Genomic DNA, 18,320 nt, shown 5'->3' with positions numbered 1-18,320 from the left:
TGCCCATAGCCAAAGAAACAACATGATAATAACTGAAGCTGGTAAGCGCGAAAACCTTTGTAAAGGGGTTGCTTGATTTATTCATCAGTCTGATATTGCAATATAAATACACCTTCTTAATATGACTTTTCTGGCTTTGTGCACCTTTGTTATGCTGTGTCGAAGATAGACAAAAGTAGAGATAAAAACTGATAACTCATTATAACATATATTGGAAAATTGCATTAACTATCCATAATCAGTCAAAAGAACAATTTATAAAATAATAACAAACATTTCAAATATGATTGTCATGACTGTATCAATACTTAATCATTCATTCGAATTTGAATGCTGTCATCCAGTTTTCGATAATTATTTTGGCACAATTATGATGAAAACTAGTCTTTCGGTTTGGTTAATTTATTCATCAACAATATAAATACTTTAATTTCACTTTGCATGGCTTTGTGAGGCTTAGCAGTATTTAGTAGGACCGTAAAAAGGCTGTGGGCCTCGTCCACCAACAAAATATACTGGCCATAAAGTACTGCCTATCATGTGATGAAAAATAACGTTAATCCCCCCCCCCCATAAAATGCTTCCCTCTGGCACCTGTGGTGTGGCAGTCTTGTCACTAATAACATCGCATCCCATGGAGTCCACAGGTGCATCCCAATTCTTCCTTATGATAAAAACATTGTTCAATTGCTCTTTCCATCGTGGAGGTTCCCATTTCCTTTCCTTTGGCGGCAAATTATATACATCATTTTTTTCTTCGACTGACTCTTTCTCATATTCTACACTCAAGTGCCTTTTAATTCTCTTGGTAGCAGATCCAGCTTTTTTAGCATCAGCAGTCAGTGAAGCGGAGGCTGAAGAAGCGTTCCCAGTCTTGCTTAATATTTTACGTGACCTGGTGACACATCTTCCTGAAAAGTATTTCGACTGTGACATAATATTAAACAGATGATTGAGTCCTTTCAAAACTATCAGGACGGATTAAAAATGATCTCTACGAAATATCGTCCAAATCGATAAGCACATGGCTATTCTCGCCAGCTGAAATTTGATTGGTTTAAATGGAACTTTTGTAAACTTTCAGTAGCGTATAACATTAACAAATAGTTTAACCTGTAACTCTTATAGAATTTTCCAAAAATGGATCAATAGAAAAAAATGCATTCCGAATTATTTCAATGTTTTTCTTACCATACAAATACAATAAGCATTGACTGAGCGGTAACATTGGATTTAGGGTATATTTTTTGTTAATGTAGCAAGTGTCTGTTTCAAGGTCAACAGAAACGAGCATACGGACTGCAGCCCCAAAAAATTGAAAAATATGACGTTGCCTGGTCAGCGATGTCCCATGGTGTTACTGGCGGGCAACTCACACCCAGAACTAGCCCAGATGATATCAGAGTATGTCATTCGTAGATGACACTTTTTGATAAACTGAAACTGTCACTTTATTGCCATTATGATTTCCAACGTGGCTCACACGATAGGCCTTATCATCGAAGGTGCTACCTCCGTGAGTGTACTTAATTCCTGAACGTTGCCATTTTCGGGATACGTTTAGAAGCTACCCTGTCAAATTCTGATTACGCCAGAAATCACGGCAAGAAGCGGTATGACTAAATTACGCAATCGAAAAATAGAACGCAACGGAAATTACTCTTTGGGTTCTAGTCAACTCGACCCTTCATGAGACCCCACTTTGGAGTCAACTTGCCCCCCCCCCCCACGTTAACTTGTCCCATAAAAATAATGCGTTTGTGCAGAATCGTTTTATATGAATTGTCCGTGTCCCATTAAAGGCACTGGGACCCCGAGAGGCCGAGTGGTCTAAAGCGCTGTCCGTTACGGATCACTGCCATCTCACCTTTGTCTGCGTGGGTTCGAATCTCGGATTCGGCTAATGTGGGTATGTGAAAAAGCTTGCCAGTAGCATCTGGTGGGTCGGTGGTTCTTTCCAAGGTTTTCCCGGGTTCTTCCTCCACCATTAATACTGGCCGCCATTTATAGCCTATCATGTACTAAAAAATGGCGTTAATCCCTACAACAACAATTAAAGGCACTAGGTGTATAATTTAACTTGTAAATCGTGATTGCGTTATACATTATTATATTATTGTTAAAGTTATTATTTATGGTGGGGGCGAGTTGACTTGTGAGAGTTGACATAAAGTGGGGGTGAGTTGGTGTAAAGTGGGGGCTAGTTGACCCCTTTGTGTTTTTAATTTAAAAAAGATCAAAAGAAGTTTTTAATCATCAGATGCATACATATGTTTGTATTGTAAAATAGAAAATTGAATTCATTTAAAAACATGCTAATAATTGTATGAAACATGCATTTGAGAAAGTATGCAATAGCTGTATGCAAATGGAAATGATCACTCATAAAGACTCCTGTAATCTCCATTGCATATTATGATTTCCATTGTGCAGCAGGTTGGTCGCATTTAAGTGAATTTTTTTGGGTAAATTTGCACTATTTAAAGTAAGTATTTATTTGTTATGTATTGATGTCAGTTTTTTTTGCCAGGAATCATATTTAGTTCAAATAGTGCAGAAAAGTGTTATAAAATTTTCCATTGCCTATTTTATATCCATTTGAGTACCATTTTTTCATTGTGTATTTTTGTCATACTCATAAGAAGTATGTCAAACCCAAAAATGAATTACAAACTTAACATTATTTGTTAAATTAAAATGTTTCATGCAAAGGTAACATAAAGAAAAGAAAAAGATGCTTATTATTAACCATGTTTATAATAAATAGTTTTCAGTATGTGCAAATTGTTTGAAGTTTTTATGGTATTATTTTGTTCAGTCCCAGCTTGATCATCCGTTTTTGCCTCTGCTTACTAAGATGAAAGTAACTAGTGAAGGAAGTATTTAGGAGATTGAGCTAAATGTGACTTGTGATCATGTACAGTTTCTTGAATAAACCATATTCTTTAAGTTACTTGCTGGAGAAGACATATTTTAACTTGTGGATTCCTGTCAAAATTTTAACACATTTTCTGAGCACTATTAGCAACAACTTTAAGGACAACAGAATTGGCCAATTGAAGATAAAATGTTTGTGGGACAAGTTCTAATTAGTAAAATAATATCAGGAACATTTCAGTATTTGGTTAGAAAATTTACCATATGTTTTTCCTTTAGATGTTGCCATGGTTGTGCATTTGTACGAAAAACACTAGAATCTATTGGATTCTGGTAATCTTGTCAGTCATTGTTGATGAATGTGCATATGCATTCAGATTATTATTTAAAAACAATAAGACATTTTCTTCCTGCAATTTATTGTCAGAACCAGCTTAATTAAGATCTATGATATGCAGGTCTAATAGTTATTTTTTTTAGGAAAATGACTTGGATGTATAAGCAATTGAAAAATTAAGTGGAGAAGTGTTTGAAAATGATGAATAAAAGAATCTTATAGTATTTTTTCAAAATATGTCTTTTATTTATTTTGCTGCTTTTGACCCTACTGTGAAGCAAGGGAGATAATTCAGTATTACAGCTTAGTTGAAGTCTAGATTTCAATCAGTAGTTTTATCTATTAGTACTTGAGATTTTATTGAGTTCATTTCAGTATCATTTGAGCAATTAATTTGTCCTATGTTAGTTTCATGCCTTGATAGAAATTTATAATAAGCTATTTCGCTATTTTATCCCAGTTATAAAGAAAAAGTTGCAGACACAGTTTTCTCCCTCAGTTGGCAACAATATATCATTTCTTCCTGTTGCTTATGTATGTATGTATTTATGTATGTATGTATGTATGTATGTATGTATGTATGTATGTATGTCCATGGAGTTATTGACAAGTCAGTAGGTAGATTTATCAACATTTTGAGATGCTCACATGATAATTTACTGAGCTACAGATGCAGGTATCATTTGTGATTCATTTGATCAAACTATAGGCAAGAGTTAAAATAAGGAGTAGGATTTAAACGATTTGGATTGTATTCATTGTGGGTGGGTATTCTTTTAAGTACTACATGTCTTTTCTGCACCTTGTCACTGATCTCTCAAATTATCTTTTTAAGTAAGCAAGATGTTGATGATGAGTATTGTTATTATTACCACTAATGCTACTATTTCAGGAAACTTGATATCCGTTTGGGTGAAGTGAGTGTTTATCACAAATCTAACAGAGGTAAGGCCTGCTTTTTATTCATTCTTTCTATGGCATTAAGCTCATTGTCCCTGTCCCATTTATAGGTGGATATAGTGTTCTTTCCATTTGGTTGTCAGTCAGCTTCTAGGTGAGAGGAAATATCACTATTTCTTCTGTTTTGAACATAACACCTTCCAAATTTAAGTGAAAACATTGTTTTAAAGCAATATAGTGCAAAACAAAGAGCGTGATCACCCAAGATGTGTTTTGCATCTGATTAAATGGAGATGCCTGAAGTGGCCTAAAAAGATTTAATTAAAATCAGTGACAACTGACAGCTAACAGGTGGTTTGTTTGGAAGTATTTATTTTCTGGTAAAATGATCAGAATGACATGAACAGATAAAAAGTTTCTGTCTGTAATTTGCATACTTGAAATACAACCAGTGTCTCAAGAGATATAGTCTCAAGAGATATAAAACAGCATCATCCTAACAATGACAGACCTTTGAAAGCTGAAAAGATCATGACGGTCATATGTGTAAATATCATGTATCATAAGCTGTGTATTGTGAATGATATAAATAAGTGGCACAGGTGTATTGTTTCACCCCAAATTTAGTTATACGTGTCCATCCCCCCATCTATCTGGTAAAGTTTGACATTTAGATTATTGCAGCATGGCATTTGTTTCATGAATAACATTTTAATTTACAGGGTTTGTATATTTCCTTGGAAACCTTGAGAGTACTAGTATTTTGCTTTTTATATTGAGGGCTTTGAAATCCATGGAAAAGGATATTTTAGTTTAAAAGTTCTTGAAAATCATGTATGCTCTTCAACTGTAAAATTATTTTGGACCCATTTTTTGCCATACATCCCTGGAATATTCAGTTCATCATTAATCTTACTCTGTTGTGTTGCTGATCTCTAGTGTTTCAGTGGTTTTCTTGTTGTTTTTTTAAATGTTTTTGTATGGCTCATCATTCATTGCATGATTTTCACATTTACTCTATATATTTGAGGATGTGAAAACTTACTTTTGAGGTCCTGGAAAAGTCATAGAATATCACTGCACTGGAAGCATACAGACCTGGTAGTTGAAAGTGATATACCTTTTTGAGGTAATATCATCATGTCAGCATTGGATTATAGTGGATAGATTTCACAGTTGATTACATAGGATGTTTAACAATTGAAATAAATTTGTTGAATCTCCAAAAAATATTACTTAAATGATACTTAAATAGAGAGTAGACGGTAATTATTGTTAGTTATTTATTTGCTAATTTTTATATCAGAATGCATAATTCAAAGCAAACTCTGTTCCCAAATATGTCGTTGGTCAGATCATGGTGATTGTTTAAGAAGGTGCAGATACAGTGTACACATAGTGTACACATATCTCAAAGGATAAACCCAGAGGACCAGCCTTGCAAATTTATTGATAGGTTCAGAATAGGATTGTCAGTGGTCAAGGATTTGTTGCATGAATGTTTGCTAAAATTCCTATGACCTTATTAATGGATTAAAATCATATGTGCTTGCTGATAAGTCAAGTCAAATTGCAGAAAGATACTGATCTGTCCTAGCAAGGTGTGCCAGCAGATCAGGGTCTATGTTGTTTATTCTACTGATTACTCCTAACAAAATGCACAAACTCAGATCTGCCAGTAGATCTGGATCTGTGCAGTTTGTAGTTTGTGTCATCTTAGGGAGTACAGACTGTACTATAATTTTGCAGCATGTGTTTGTGTGTGATGCTTATGAGAAAGTTGCACAGTTCTTGCAGACACTATATTATAATTGTCTCTCGCAGAAACAAATGTAGAAATTATTGTCTCTTGCAGAAACAAATGTAGAAATTAAGGAGTCTGTTCGAGCTAAAGATATCTTCATAATCCAGACAGGAACCAAGTATGTAGACTTTGATCATGTTAGAATAAGTTAGCAATATTATATAAGAACAACAAAGTTTCTGATGTTTCTAAACTGTGTCAAGAGCTTATGTTTAATAATGTCCTAGATATGTGCCCAGCCCATCATAATGTGAAATTTACATTTAATGAAAACAACAGGCAATTGTTTGGATATACAAGGTGAAAGATAATAGATCCTAAATCTTGGTTTAGAATTTGCTTACCACTTAATAATACATTACCTCTTTCAAATCATTCACTGCTTAACAATTCCAGTGAATGTGCTTAAGAGAAAATGCTTTGATTGGCTTTTATGCTTCATCATGATATCAGTTTTCGGTTGTTTTTTTAAAGCCAATATTAAGTGATATGTACATACACACATTTTGACCCAGAGAATTTTTTTTTCTCCAAAAGCATGGTTGTCCATATTTTAAGTGCCTATTACAATTTTCGAGCAGTAAATCAGTTCTGATGCAAATGTCCAATCAAGTTTATTTCTCAATATATGATACCAAAAATATGTGATTGATTCAACATTTGGACTTTAATAGAATATTTATGACTTATCAGTATATGCTCTTGGAGCACAAAAGAACTTGAAGAAAAAAAAAATTCAAAGAACTAAAATGGGTATCATTATAGCTGTCTCAATTATAATTTTTATAATATATATATATATATATATATATATATATATATATATATATATGTGTGTCAAATCTTTCTTTGTAGTATGAATTGATTCTGCATTATTTATGACTTCAGAATAACTGCAACTTTCATATGGTTAAAAGCATTTTTTTCCTTCATGATATGAATATTAAGCTGAAATATTTCTTTAATGAAATGAATACAAATATATTAATTGTGTAGAAAGTGTTCGTCATACTTATCATCTCTTTAACTGATTTTTGACATTCCTAGCTTCCATTGCATTTCAGCCAACTGAAATGTAGGTCAGAGGAACTTGATAACATGTTCATTTGCTTGTGTCAGAATTTGATTCCTTTATGAAAAAGACATCAGAGTAAGTAAAGTCCAGCTAAAGCAATATGATTTTAAATTGTGGCAAAATGTCAGTGTGGGATGCCAAGCATGTGAGTTATTCCTAAAAATGTGACCTCACATTTCCCTGTCAGTCAACTGGGGAACATCCTACACAATGCTGTTATTTGGGCAGTAAGACATCAACCCAAAAACATAAATATCAGGGTATATGTCTTATATTGTAGGACTAGGGAAACTGGATGGCCAAGTGCTTTAAGGTGATCACTTTGACAGATTCCTTACTTGTCTCAACTCAGGGAATAAAGAATTGTTCATGGTGTTTTCACCTTTGGGCAATTTTTGTTTTGCAATATCCTAATCAATGCCAGAAAATAAATATGCCTGTTACATTGAGCTTAACATATGGCATTAGCCAGCTCAAAATTGCCTTGTATTGGCAGGAAGTGGAATTATTATTATTATTATTATATATATATATATATATATATATATATATATATATATATATATATATATATATATATATATATATATATATATAATTTATATGGTGTGCTAGACTTTTGTTGGTGATTGAGTGTAGAGTTTTTGGCTACATCGCTTTTGTCATGTTTTTAAGATATTTACTAAAATTTGAGATCAAGGTCTAATCTTATTTATGAGCCTAGAAGGTTTTGGAAGTAAACTCCATTATACTGGGTCTTCCACAGCAATCTTTTGTTGTAGGTCAAGTGGGTATTTGTATATAGAGAGGATTTGGTAAGCAATTGTTCGTTCATGTCTTAACTTAAGTCATTTATAGTTGTGTTCAGATAAATTTGAGAGGAATTATTTAAATTATTCATTGGAATTACAAAGTGCTTATTGATTATTTGAACTAAATACTACTTTGGGATTATTGGAAACTCTTTCAAAGACAGTTTGCATTATTTCATTGTGGTACATCAGGCATTCAGGATTATTGGAATTCATTCAGAATGTTCTGTACTTATCAATTTGTGATAGGACATTTAGGATTATTTGGAATTTAATTCACAATACTCTTTTAAATTTTCACTTTGTATTCTAGGGAAATAAATTGTTTGTTGAACTTCACTTAAATTGTTGGTTCCACTTCATTTCAGTTATATATTGACTCTGCCAAGTGGGTATCAAAAAGTTTAGAGAACACTTAAAATCTTAAATAACAATTACAGACCCACAGGTCCTTTAGGAAGGTGTGGCAAAGCCAGGAAGCCATATCTGCAAATTAAGAGTTGACATGAAGCTGTAACAGGACTGATACATCATATTGGTCTGGGGAGGACATTGCAAATAAATATTTGTTGCTTACAGAACATCAGTAGCCAATCAATTTGACAAGCTTTATTGGACCCAATAGGAAAGTGTAACAGGACCAGGAAGCTGCACTGGCAACTTAAATGATTTTGTTTTGAGGACTTAGTCTTATTTTGACTTGCTATTTCGTCTATCGCTTATCAGTGTTCACTAATAGTTTCATCTTATATTCCAAGGGATGTGAATAATGACATGATGGAGCTGCAAATCATAGCCTATGCCTGTAAAACTAGTTCAGCCAGGAATATTGTTGGTGTCATTCCCTACCTGCCCTACTCCAAGCAGAGCAAGATGCGTAAGAGAGGCTCCATTGTTTGCAAGCTGCTTGCACAAATGCTGGCAAAATCAGGTGGGAAACTAACAGTGTTTCAGTTACTATATATTTACTTTCTAATTATTTATCTTGATTGATTGAAGACCAGAAGAAATTATGTGATGGGCTTGCATCCATTATCTGTTGTCTGTTCATCATCCACAGTGATTGTATTGTTGTCACTACTCCTCCTATTTAAAGCTCCTTGGAGGAAAGTCATACAAATTGGCATACACTTTCTTGGGGTATGGTGGGTCTAAGTGAGAATGGGGCCCATTGAACATCTTGAAAATCTTGTTATTACTACTCCTGAATGGTTGACCTTATTCACATGGGGATTTCACCTTCAGATTTTGACTGACTTTGATGGTCCTAAATGAAAGTGTTGCCAAAGTGACATCCAGCATGGTCTCCAAAGTGGCTGTCTCAAAACCTGGATACCACTGCTCTTCTTGAACAAGTGGTCATATCAGCATGGGGTTTTCACTAAATAATTTAATGTGTAGATGGTCATTAATAACATTTGTGCAATTTGACATCCAAGATGGCCACATTGACTGCCATAAGAAATCTTGTTAATTGCTGCTTTTTCTAATTGTTATAGAGTTTTCATTTAAAGACTTCTTTTGACTTGTACACGGCCCCACATGAAAATAGTTCCAATCTGACATCCAACATAGATTCCATAGTGGCCATCTTGAAAGTCTTGTTATCACCTCATGGTCATATTGATAAGATTTCTATCCATGGTTTACTCAGTCGCATGTCGCTCATGCATATTTCTATAGGCAACACTTGAGTCATGTTTATCTGCATTCCATTTAAAGAGTATTTAGTCACTTGCACAGATAACCTATGTGACTTCACAAGATAGGTTCGGGCTATAATGTTTATAAGTGTTCAGGTCTTTATGTCCTTAATAAACTCCTTATAGATGTATAATTCCATCATTTCTGGTAGATACAAGTGAGTTTCCTTTACCACTGCATCGTTAGCCTAGGAACACGATGTTTCAATGATTCTACCAGCACATGCCGTCCTTGACCTTCCCTACAGGTAGCATTGTTACTGATATTGTCTGCTATCATTTTCTTCCAGGTAACCATCATTTGGTATAGCTGTGTATAGCTCTGTGCCACACTGTATTCAAACATCACATGTGCAGACGCACAGGATTATACTTCTCCTTACAGGTTGTATTGTCATTATATTTTACCTGTATGCTTCATTGCTTTGTTAGACTGTCTGTTATCAGTTTCAGATTAAGCACAGACATTGCAGTGTTTCAGTGTTATACATTTTACTCTATTTGTCTTGCAGATTAGAACTATGGGCAAAGCGCAAAGACAAACAGCTGAGAATGATGACATCACCAGTCTGCCTACTGACCTTTCCTTGTTGTGAAAATTTCTGGCACACAAGGAAGATACATCAACACTTACCCTTCAGCCACGAAACTCTGGACATTGACATGCTCTGAAACAGCTCTGGCACCCAAGTCACCACCACAGGACCCAACAATTTTTGCAACTCTCTCTACCTTGCCTCCTCAGGGCTTGACTTGATTCCTGTTGCAGAACAGCAAGGGACAGAGCTAAACAAACAGCTTAGTTCCCTCTCAGTCAGCAGACATACAGACATGTTAGATGGATCAAACATCCAGTAACCCATCCCAACTGATGATCCTAATGATACAATTTCCCAGTTCCCTTGTGACTGGCCTAGGCCATATACCAAGGATCATGAAGGGCCAAAACATCAATATTATGGGTTCTATCACTAACACCCTGCTTCCAGTATGTTGAACCCGCCTTTTGCAGACAAGTGCAGGGACCAGTTTAACCGGCATACCACCTCAAGATACTCCTTTGGCATGATGCCATGTTCCTCAAGCCTCAACAGATTTCGCTTTGCATTTTCTCTGCCATGAGAAGTGACTCTTTACTGAGTGACTGTCACAGTTTCTAGTTAAGCCATACTATTAGTTTAGTGAGTGACCGACCTTGTCACTCTTCGCCAGCTAAATCTCAACCATTACAGGGGACCTTAGCCTCACCTCATGCAACCAAGGTGATGTTGCTTGTTTTCCAGTGCTGTAATCTATTCTACACTATCAGATGGAATAGAATGATTTGGCCATCTGAGCCTCCATTGAGGAAGTTTTCCACCCTTGACCTCCAGAGTTTTGTCCTCCTCCCACTCCATCAACAACTTGGACCAGGGTGTCAGTATATGCTGATCTTACGATGGAACAGAAGAGTCCGACTTCAATTACTTTCACACCGCTCTGGTGGCCTAGTGGTTAGAGCGTCCGCTTCAGATGCGGGAGGTCGTGGGTTCAATCCCTGGCCGAGTCATACCAAAGATTTATAAAAATGGTACTAACAGCTGCCTCACTTGGTGCTCAGTATTAAGACGTTAGTGTTAAGACTGGTCAGCCTGGTGTCAGGATAATGAGACTGAGTGGGACATCATGCTACGTACCCCAATGCTAGAATCACTATAAACTGTCACACTGCAGACATTGTAGCGATATGACTGAAAATTGTTAAAGCTGTGTTAAAATTCCAAATCACACACACACACACTCATTTACTTTCACGGTAAGAGAGAGTTAAAGATTTTCTGACCTGCCTTCATCATCAGTATGTTGGCAGTTATAGCATTGCCACACACCAGTCTATCATTTGGAAACCCCCAGCAGCACAGCTTTGGGGATGACATAGCCATACATCATATGTATGGACGGGATGACCTTTGATGACACTAGGCAGTTAGTGTGTAATATTATTGCTGTGGCTTCAAATGTTGGACTTTCATCACTATGGCTATCTTTCAACAGAAAGAACATAGCTCATCTTCTCCCACTATGAATACCTCTGGGCATGGGAGTCAGTCTCAAGAATGGTCTGAGTACTGATAGAGCCACTCGACACACATTGGCCAGTGACATAAGCGCAGCTACAAATCTACAAATTAGTGGAAGATGATTCAGTGTTCTCTGCCTGTGCTTTCCTGAAAAACCACTATAAGGCCAAACTATGAGCAGAACCTTCATCCTTGGACCTTCTGTTTAACAGCCAGATTGAAGAAGTCTGCGAACAAGCCATCTGGGAGACCGATTTCCCTCCTTCCCACAACCACAGCGTCAAGACAGGGATAGTATGGAAAATCAACAAAGGGACACGAACCTCTGAAAACTTTCATATCGAATCTCCAACTAGTGAAACACTACAGTTCTCGCATACTGAAGCAGATATAGCATTGAGAGGGTCCTTACGTTCGATCCAGCTTTTCTTGATCCCAAAGGGAACAGCACACTGTGTATGGTAATCGACCTAAGTTCCTTCAATCAACTCATCCATGTTCCTTGGTTCTCAAGGGAAACACCACAGCATATTTTGAATTCCATCCATGAAGAAGACTTCGCCATCGCCATCAGTATGAACTTGAACAGCACATGCCTTCATGTCCTTATTCACAAGGATTTAAGGACATTCCTGATTCACCTGTAATGTTGTATACCAATTCAGGGCACTCCCATCAGGGCTCAACATCAGCCCCAGGGCCTTCACTCCTCTGATGAATCAAGTAATGGTGCATATTCAGATCATTTCTATAGTGGCAACATCAAGTTGCCTGTATGACATACTACAGAAACATCAGTGAGTCAAGTCTATGAAGATATGATAACCCTTGTTACCAATCTGGACTTCACATAAACAAGGAAAGTTCCAACCTATTACCATCTCAACAATTTGTTTGTCTGGGTATGGAGTTAAGTGCACAGACAACATATTTCATCTCCCTCAGGATCGGGCATTTAAATCTTAACCATGGTACCTTTACATTCGAGGAATTTTATCCGCAGTGGAATTCTTTTGCCTACTAGGCTTGCCCTCTGATTCCAAATAGTCATACAGAAAGCAAGAAAATTAGAGAGGCGCCTTATTCTCATTGCACTACTCAGAAGAAGTTGTGGATCATTGTCCTCATCAGTCATGCAATGGGAACTCCTTTGAGACTTTGGATTTTACCTCATCTGCTCAAACAACCACGATGGCAGTTTCATTCCCACTCAGAGGTAAAACTGCACATCTGGATCATATGAGACAGGGCCTCAGAAATAAACAATTCTCACAACCAGTCGTATAGAGAATTACTCTAGGAAGAAGGTCCTCCAGTCTGAAAGCATACAAGGCAAATGGCATGTTTTCACCCAGTGGTGCACAAATGAACACATCATACCTCTCCAGGCATCTATACTGCAAATAGCTAACTTCCTCTGGCTGTTCATAGAGAGAATGTTCACGCTGAGAACAATAAAAAATTACCATTCCACGATTGCTGACACCTTTCATCGTCATGAAAGAGAGGATATCAGACAAAACAAGGACTTATCCAACATACTCTCCATCTTTGAGTATATACAACCAAAAATGTTAGCCTTATGCCCGAAGTGGAACCTATCTTGGATATTAACTGGCTGAACAAGACATATTTGAATCACTTTCAAGGGTATCTCTGGCATATCTTTCATACAAGACCCTCTTCCTCACAGCTATAGTGACGGCAGCCAGAATTAGCAAAATACATTCCTTATCAGCAGACCTGAATTATGTGCAGTTCCAAGAGGACGGGTCAGTCTTACCCATAACGGCATTCTCTTTCATCGTCAAAGAACCAGGTTGCTTCCATTGGTAACCAGACTTTCGTCATGAAACTTATGTCTAGTCTGGACACATCAGTTGAAGGCCACCAACAAGACCCAGTTTGGGCTTGCAAGTGGTACCTTAATAGAACAGAGCCTTTTTATCCAGGGAGATAATGCCTCTTTCTACTTTCATAAAGTGTCAGGAGGATATATCAAAACAGACTATCTCATTTTGGATTAAGTGGGTTATTTGCTCAGCATAGAGAGAAATAATCCCAGCTCAAACAAACTTATTATGCATTTCGGCTCACAAGGTTAGAGCAGTTGCCAACAGTCTAGCATTCAACCGGAACTGTTTGCTAAGGTGGCGCTATACAGTTTCGCATTTTGCATAGGGTTAGGAATTTAAAGAAAAAGAATGTCCCCGGCTTTCTTCACTGGTTATACTGGCTATTTAAAAAAGACCTTGTATATCTTAGGTATAATGCAAAGAACCTTTAATTCCCTTTATTTTGGTGTATGATTGATGGGTGTACTATGGGTTATAGAGTATACAGCTTGGCCTTACTTCAAATGTGCACCTTTCAAAAAAGTGCTAGCTCTACTTGGTCATTTTCACTTCCTGAACTTCAGAGGTCAATTGTATAAAAAAGAGCCGATAACTTTTTTTACATTTTATATATTTGGTAATTCATTCATTGCACTTTCAGAAGCTGGTATTGTCTAGTCTGGCAAAATTCATTTTCCCTATTTTAATAGCTGCTATGTATAGTGTACTTTAGACTAATTCAGACTGATTTTTTAACACAAGGGAGCAGTCATTTTAGTTAGCAGTGTGCTTAAATCATGTAAAATTTCCAAAAGTACAATATCCAAAAGAAATATCATCCACATTACATTAATGTAGCATAGAGGTATGCAAACGTTCTCTCCACTGTGCATGTTTTAAATGCGAACTACTTCACCTTACATACGTCACTCTCTCAAAAGTACATATTATCTGGTGAGCGCCACCTAACCGACATCATTCAGGCCATGGGATGAAGATTGGAGCCAGAATTCTCACACTTTTATCTCTGCGATCTTTCATCCCAAAGGGCAGGATTCGATGTGGCAGGATCTATATCTTCAGCTCAACAGGTTTCCCTTCCAGGTCGATTGACAGCTTCTTAAGGCTTCATGATTTATGCTGGATTTGTGGGGTGGGGATTTTTCCCAATGTGAAACTGCACACCAACAGATGGAGTTCCCTACAGTCAGGCTACCTAGCAGTAGTCTTGCAATCCTTAGGGGACTGGAGATGGTATCTCTTGGGTAAGGGGATGTACCTCCCTCCACCTCTTACCTATTGTCCTAAGGTATTTTGAATCCTTAGGGGACTGGAGATGGTATCTCTTGGGTAAGGGGATGTACCTCCCTCCACCTCTTACCTATTGTCCTAAGGTATTTTGATTGGTAACATATTTAAAGTAGAAACCAATTTTCCTAGTAACTTGTGTCTTCGAGAATACTTAACCAATAATAATACACATACACCCTCCCAGCCTCCCCACAGTTACATCCATAGAGAGCATGCCTTCCTCTCCAGTAGTAACTAACACGTTCTTAGACTTTGCTAACAAGCCTTGTACCTAAGGGGAGATCATGTCTGACCACCACATAGGTCAGCAGACAACTTTTAGCTCTCTTTAGCTAAATGTAGTATCTGGGAGGGCTAGGTTTGCATGGTTGTAGCAGTTCTCCTAAGGTATTATGATTGGGTAAGTATTCTTGAAGAAACATATTTTACTAGGAAAAGTAGGTTTTCAAGAGTGGAAATTCAGTGACCGAAATACAGACAAATAGCATTTAATTATTCATTATTCTACTTTTTACATTTGTGCTCTTTCATTGTTTCCTTCACATTGCATTTATCATTTCTTTTGCACTGTAGTTCAGTTGGATTCATGTTGCATTATGTTTGTGCTCATTCTGCATCGTTTTTTGTTAGCTTTGTCACCATTGTAATACATGTGTGTCAAAATAACATTTTAAAATAAAGATCCTTCTTCAATCATGAAATTTTCCAGACATACATCAAGCAAAAATTAAATGAAAAACTTAATATAACCTCATTGAACAGACACCATTGCAGTAGACATGTCTCATTAGGGTTAGGAAACTCTTTCTGTATATCTCAAACAAGATGTCATCTCATTTTCATAGTGATTTAAGGCATCACATCATATCAATCATTGAAATATTGCTTTTCTAGTATTTGGGATAATCTCATTTTTTTAATCAGGGTCAAGTCTTAGGATCATGGTTACTTGTCCAGAAAATTCATGTGATATTGTATTTTGAATATAGTCAAAAACCCAAATGAATTAACTTTATCTTTATCTGAACATACTGTATATACTCACTCATGAATCCAACTGAAAACTTCACAGACCCAGATCTGCCATCGCATAATGTGCTGGAAGATCTGGGTATGTGCAGTTTGTTAGGAATAAACAGTAGAACAAGCAGCAGAAATTTACTAGATGTCATCCTTGTGCCAAGTCTTTTAAAAGTTGAGAAAATAAAATATGCCAAGTTATCATCAAACATAAAAATATCATGAGAACATTAACTGGAAAGATACCTTGGGGGAATCTGACTGGCAAGATACCAGAACTGGACAGAAATTAAAAATCTGTGAAATACATAGTATAATGGCCTTATTTTCTTTATTTTTTTCTCATACACATTATAAAAATCCCAGCATTTTCCACTATAACATTGGAATTGAGTTTGAAAGGGTATACATATTAGATAACAACTTAGAATATCAATATCTAACATGTAAACAGTCAATATCTAACATGTAAACAGTCGTCTTAAATGTCAGTCTGTTTGATGCTTGATTTGTCAGACTTCATCCTGCTGATATTGCTTGGTCTACTGCTCATTCCTTTGGCAGTTAGGCAAATTTACCAGGTGAATAGATCTCAGGTCAGTTTGAACCGCTTATGTAACTTGTCTGCAATGTCAAAATGGGCTGTCAAAGACTGTGCCAATCTGATGCGAATAAGAATATTAGGCAAAGCTGTTAGCTGAATGATCTCAACTACACTTGGGTCTCTTGGTTAAAGTTTCATCAATGTCATAACATGTTTTCAAGGACTGGCAGTCTTGATAACAGCATAATCCTGCATTCAAGAATGTCACCACTGAGTACTACTCATTAGTTTGATTCAAGTTTTTTTGTAATTTATGTGGGATTTATGATTTCAATTTTTTTGTTAATTAAGTTAGAAAAGGTACATAAATTATAGATAGTTACCAATATCATGAAATGAGGAATAGTAATTTGAATTGATATTGTGAAATTTGTATATCATCATGTACTGGGTATAGCAGAATTTCTATGTAGTTTTAATTTCCTTGACTCTGGTCAGAACTTGGTACCATATACGTTAACTATGGCATTTTGTTGATTCAACATTGTTTATCATGCATAGAAGTATATTATTCCTAGGTTTGTTGCCCTTATATATATATATATATATATATATATATATATATATATATATACACACACACACACACACACACACACACACATTGGTACCAAAAATGATACAGGTAAACGGCAACACCTAGCAATAATGAACATAAATACCAACTCACACATACACACCACCCACAGAGCATATTCCAGTACTTTACAAGCTCAGCTTTACATTTTTACAGGCTTGACCCATATTATTACTTTGGACCTTCATCAAAAGGAAATTCAGGGATTCTTTGACTTTCCTGTAGAAAATCTTCGAGCTTCACCATTCCTTATCGAGTATATTGAGACTACAGTAAGTAATTCTCAAATAGAAGCAGTGCTAGTTTTCACTGACTATGTGTTGAAGGAAAAATAAGTTATTGAACAAAGATTTGAACACCTCCCCTTTCTTAATCTAGCTGGCCACCTGATCAGTTTCCTCAGGTTTCTTGTGATATGTCCTTGTAACTCCATTAACTATGTCAGTTAATTACATTAAGCAAACTTCTAATTATTGGCTGAAAATTGTAATTTTTATCTAAATGCAAGAATATGATGTTTTTAAACTTAACATCTATGAACTGAAATATAGGGAATATTCCTTTGCTTCCTTTACATGTAAATAATTAATTCCTTGTTTTAAGTTTCTATGGTTGGATAATAATAGAAGTTGGTTATAAACCAGTCTATTGCTTCTGTAAGCATTGTGTGCTGATGTAAATTACTTTATGAATTACTTATATGTCAAGAAACATCATAAACAGTCTCGACATTCATTGGAGTTTTCAGTTCACAAATATAGAGGTTAGTGTTTTTCATATTGAAAGCCTTTTTCATGACCTATGCTCTTAAGCTGATACCTCTTTTTCATTAGATCCCAGATTACAGAAATGCAGTGATTGTTGCTAGGAATCCCAACTCTGTTAAGAGAGCAACATCATATGCAGAGCGACTTCGGCTTTCAATAGCTGTCATACATGGAGAGGGGAAAATGCAAGATGAGACAGAAACTGATGATGGCAGAAATTCACCTCCACTCCCCTCTGAAATCGCATGTAAGATGTACGACTTTGGTATGGAGGGAATACCAGGTAAAGGCAATATATATCTCCACTTGTGATTATGACTTAGTCTTAAATGATTTTAGTTATAGATCATCTATTCTATATATCCTGAAATAGTTATACCTCCTGCAGACAAAGGTTTTGTGTCTGTGTGTGTGTATGTGGTGATGGTAGTGTAGTGAAGATGGGGTTATTTTATCCATCTGTCTGTCTGTTGATCCATCCATCACACTTTTGTTTATCTCCAGAACACATTGAGATCTCATCTTTTATCTTGGTATGAATTTGTATCGTGCTAGGTATTATGACCCAGTATGACCTTTCATGCTGTTGAATGAGTCAGTAAAAGTTTCTCTACCAAGAAGTCACTAACTGATCAATG

General features: G+C 36.2%; 1 protein-coding gene across 2 annotated transcripts in view; it reads left to right on the top strand.

The window, feature by feature from the left end:
• The first annotated feature begins 1,248 nt into the window (after positions 1 to 1,248).
• LOC149805833 (phosphoribosyl pyrophosphate synthase-associated protein 1-like) overlaps positions 1,249 to 18,320 on the top strand; it is a 31,087-nt gene continuing 14,015 nt past the window's right edge. Inside the window, exons 1-6 of one of the 2 annotated variants that reach the window (XM_089950546.1) lie at positions 1,249 to 1,404; positions 4,107 to 4,159; positions 5,970 to 6,036; positions 8,564 to 8,736; positions 17,072 to 17,187; positions 17,749 to 17,965. In XM_089950546.1, coding sequence (XP_089806672.1) covers positions 1,325 to 1,404; positions 4,107 to 4,159; positions 5,970 to 6,036; positions 8,564 to 8,736; positions 17,072 to 17,187; positions 17,749 to 17,965 — 706 coding nt within the window. In that variant the 5' untranslated portion in view covers positions 1,249 to 1,324. The remainder of the gene's footprint in view (positions 1,405 to 4,106; positions 4,160 to 5,969; positions 6,037 to 8,563; positions 8,737 to 17,071; positions 17,188 to 17,748; positions 17,966 to 18,320) is intronic. The other variant, XM_089950547.1, reaches the window with a different exon arrangement.

This window comes from Sinohyriopsis cumingii, chromosome 2 (genome assembly GCF_028554795.1).
Source record: "Sinohyriopsis cumingii isolate HCF-2022 chromosome 2, ASM2855479v2, whole genome shotgun sequence".
NCBI classification, from domain to species: domain Eukaryota; kingdom Metazoa; phylum Mollusca; class Bivalvia; order Unionida; family Unionidae; genus Sinohyriopsis; species Sinohyriopsis cumingii.
Note: the sequence above shows the minus strand (reverse complement) of the source record. Positions and strands in the feature narration are given on the sequence as shown.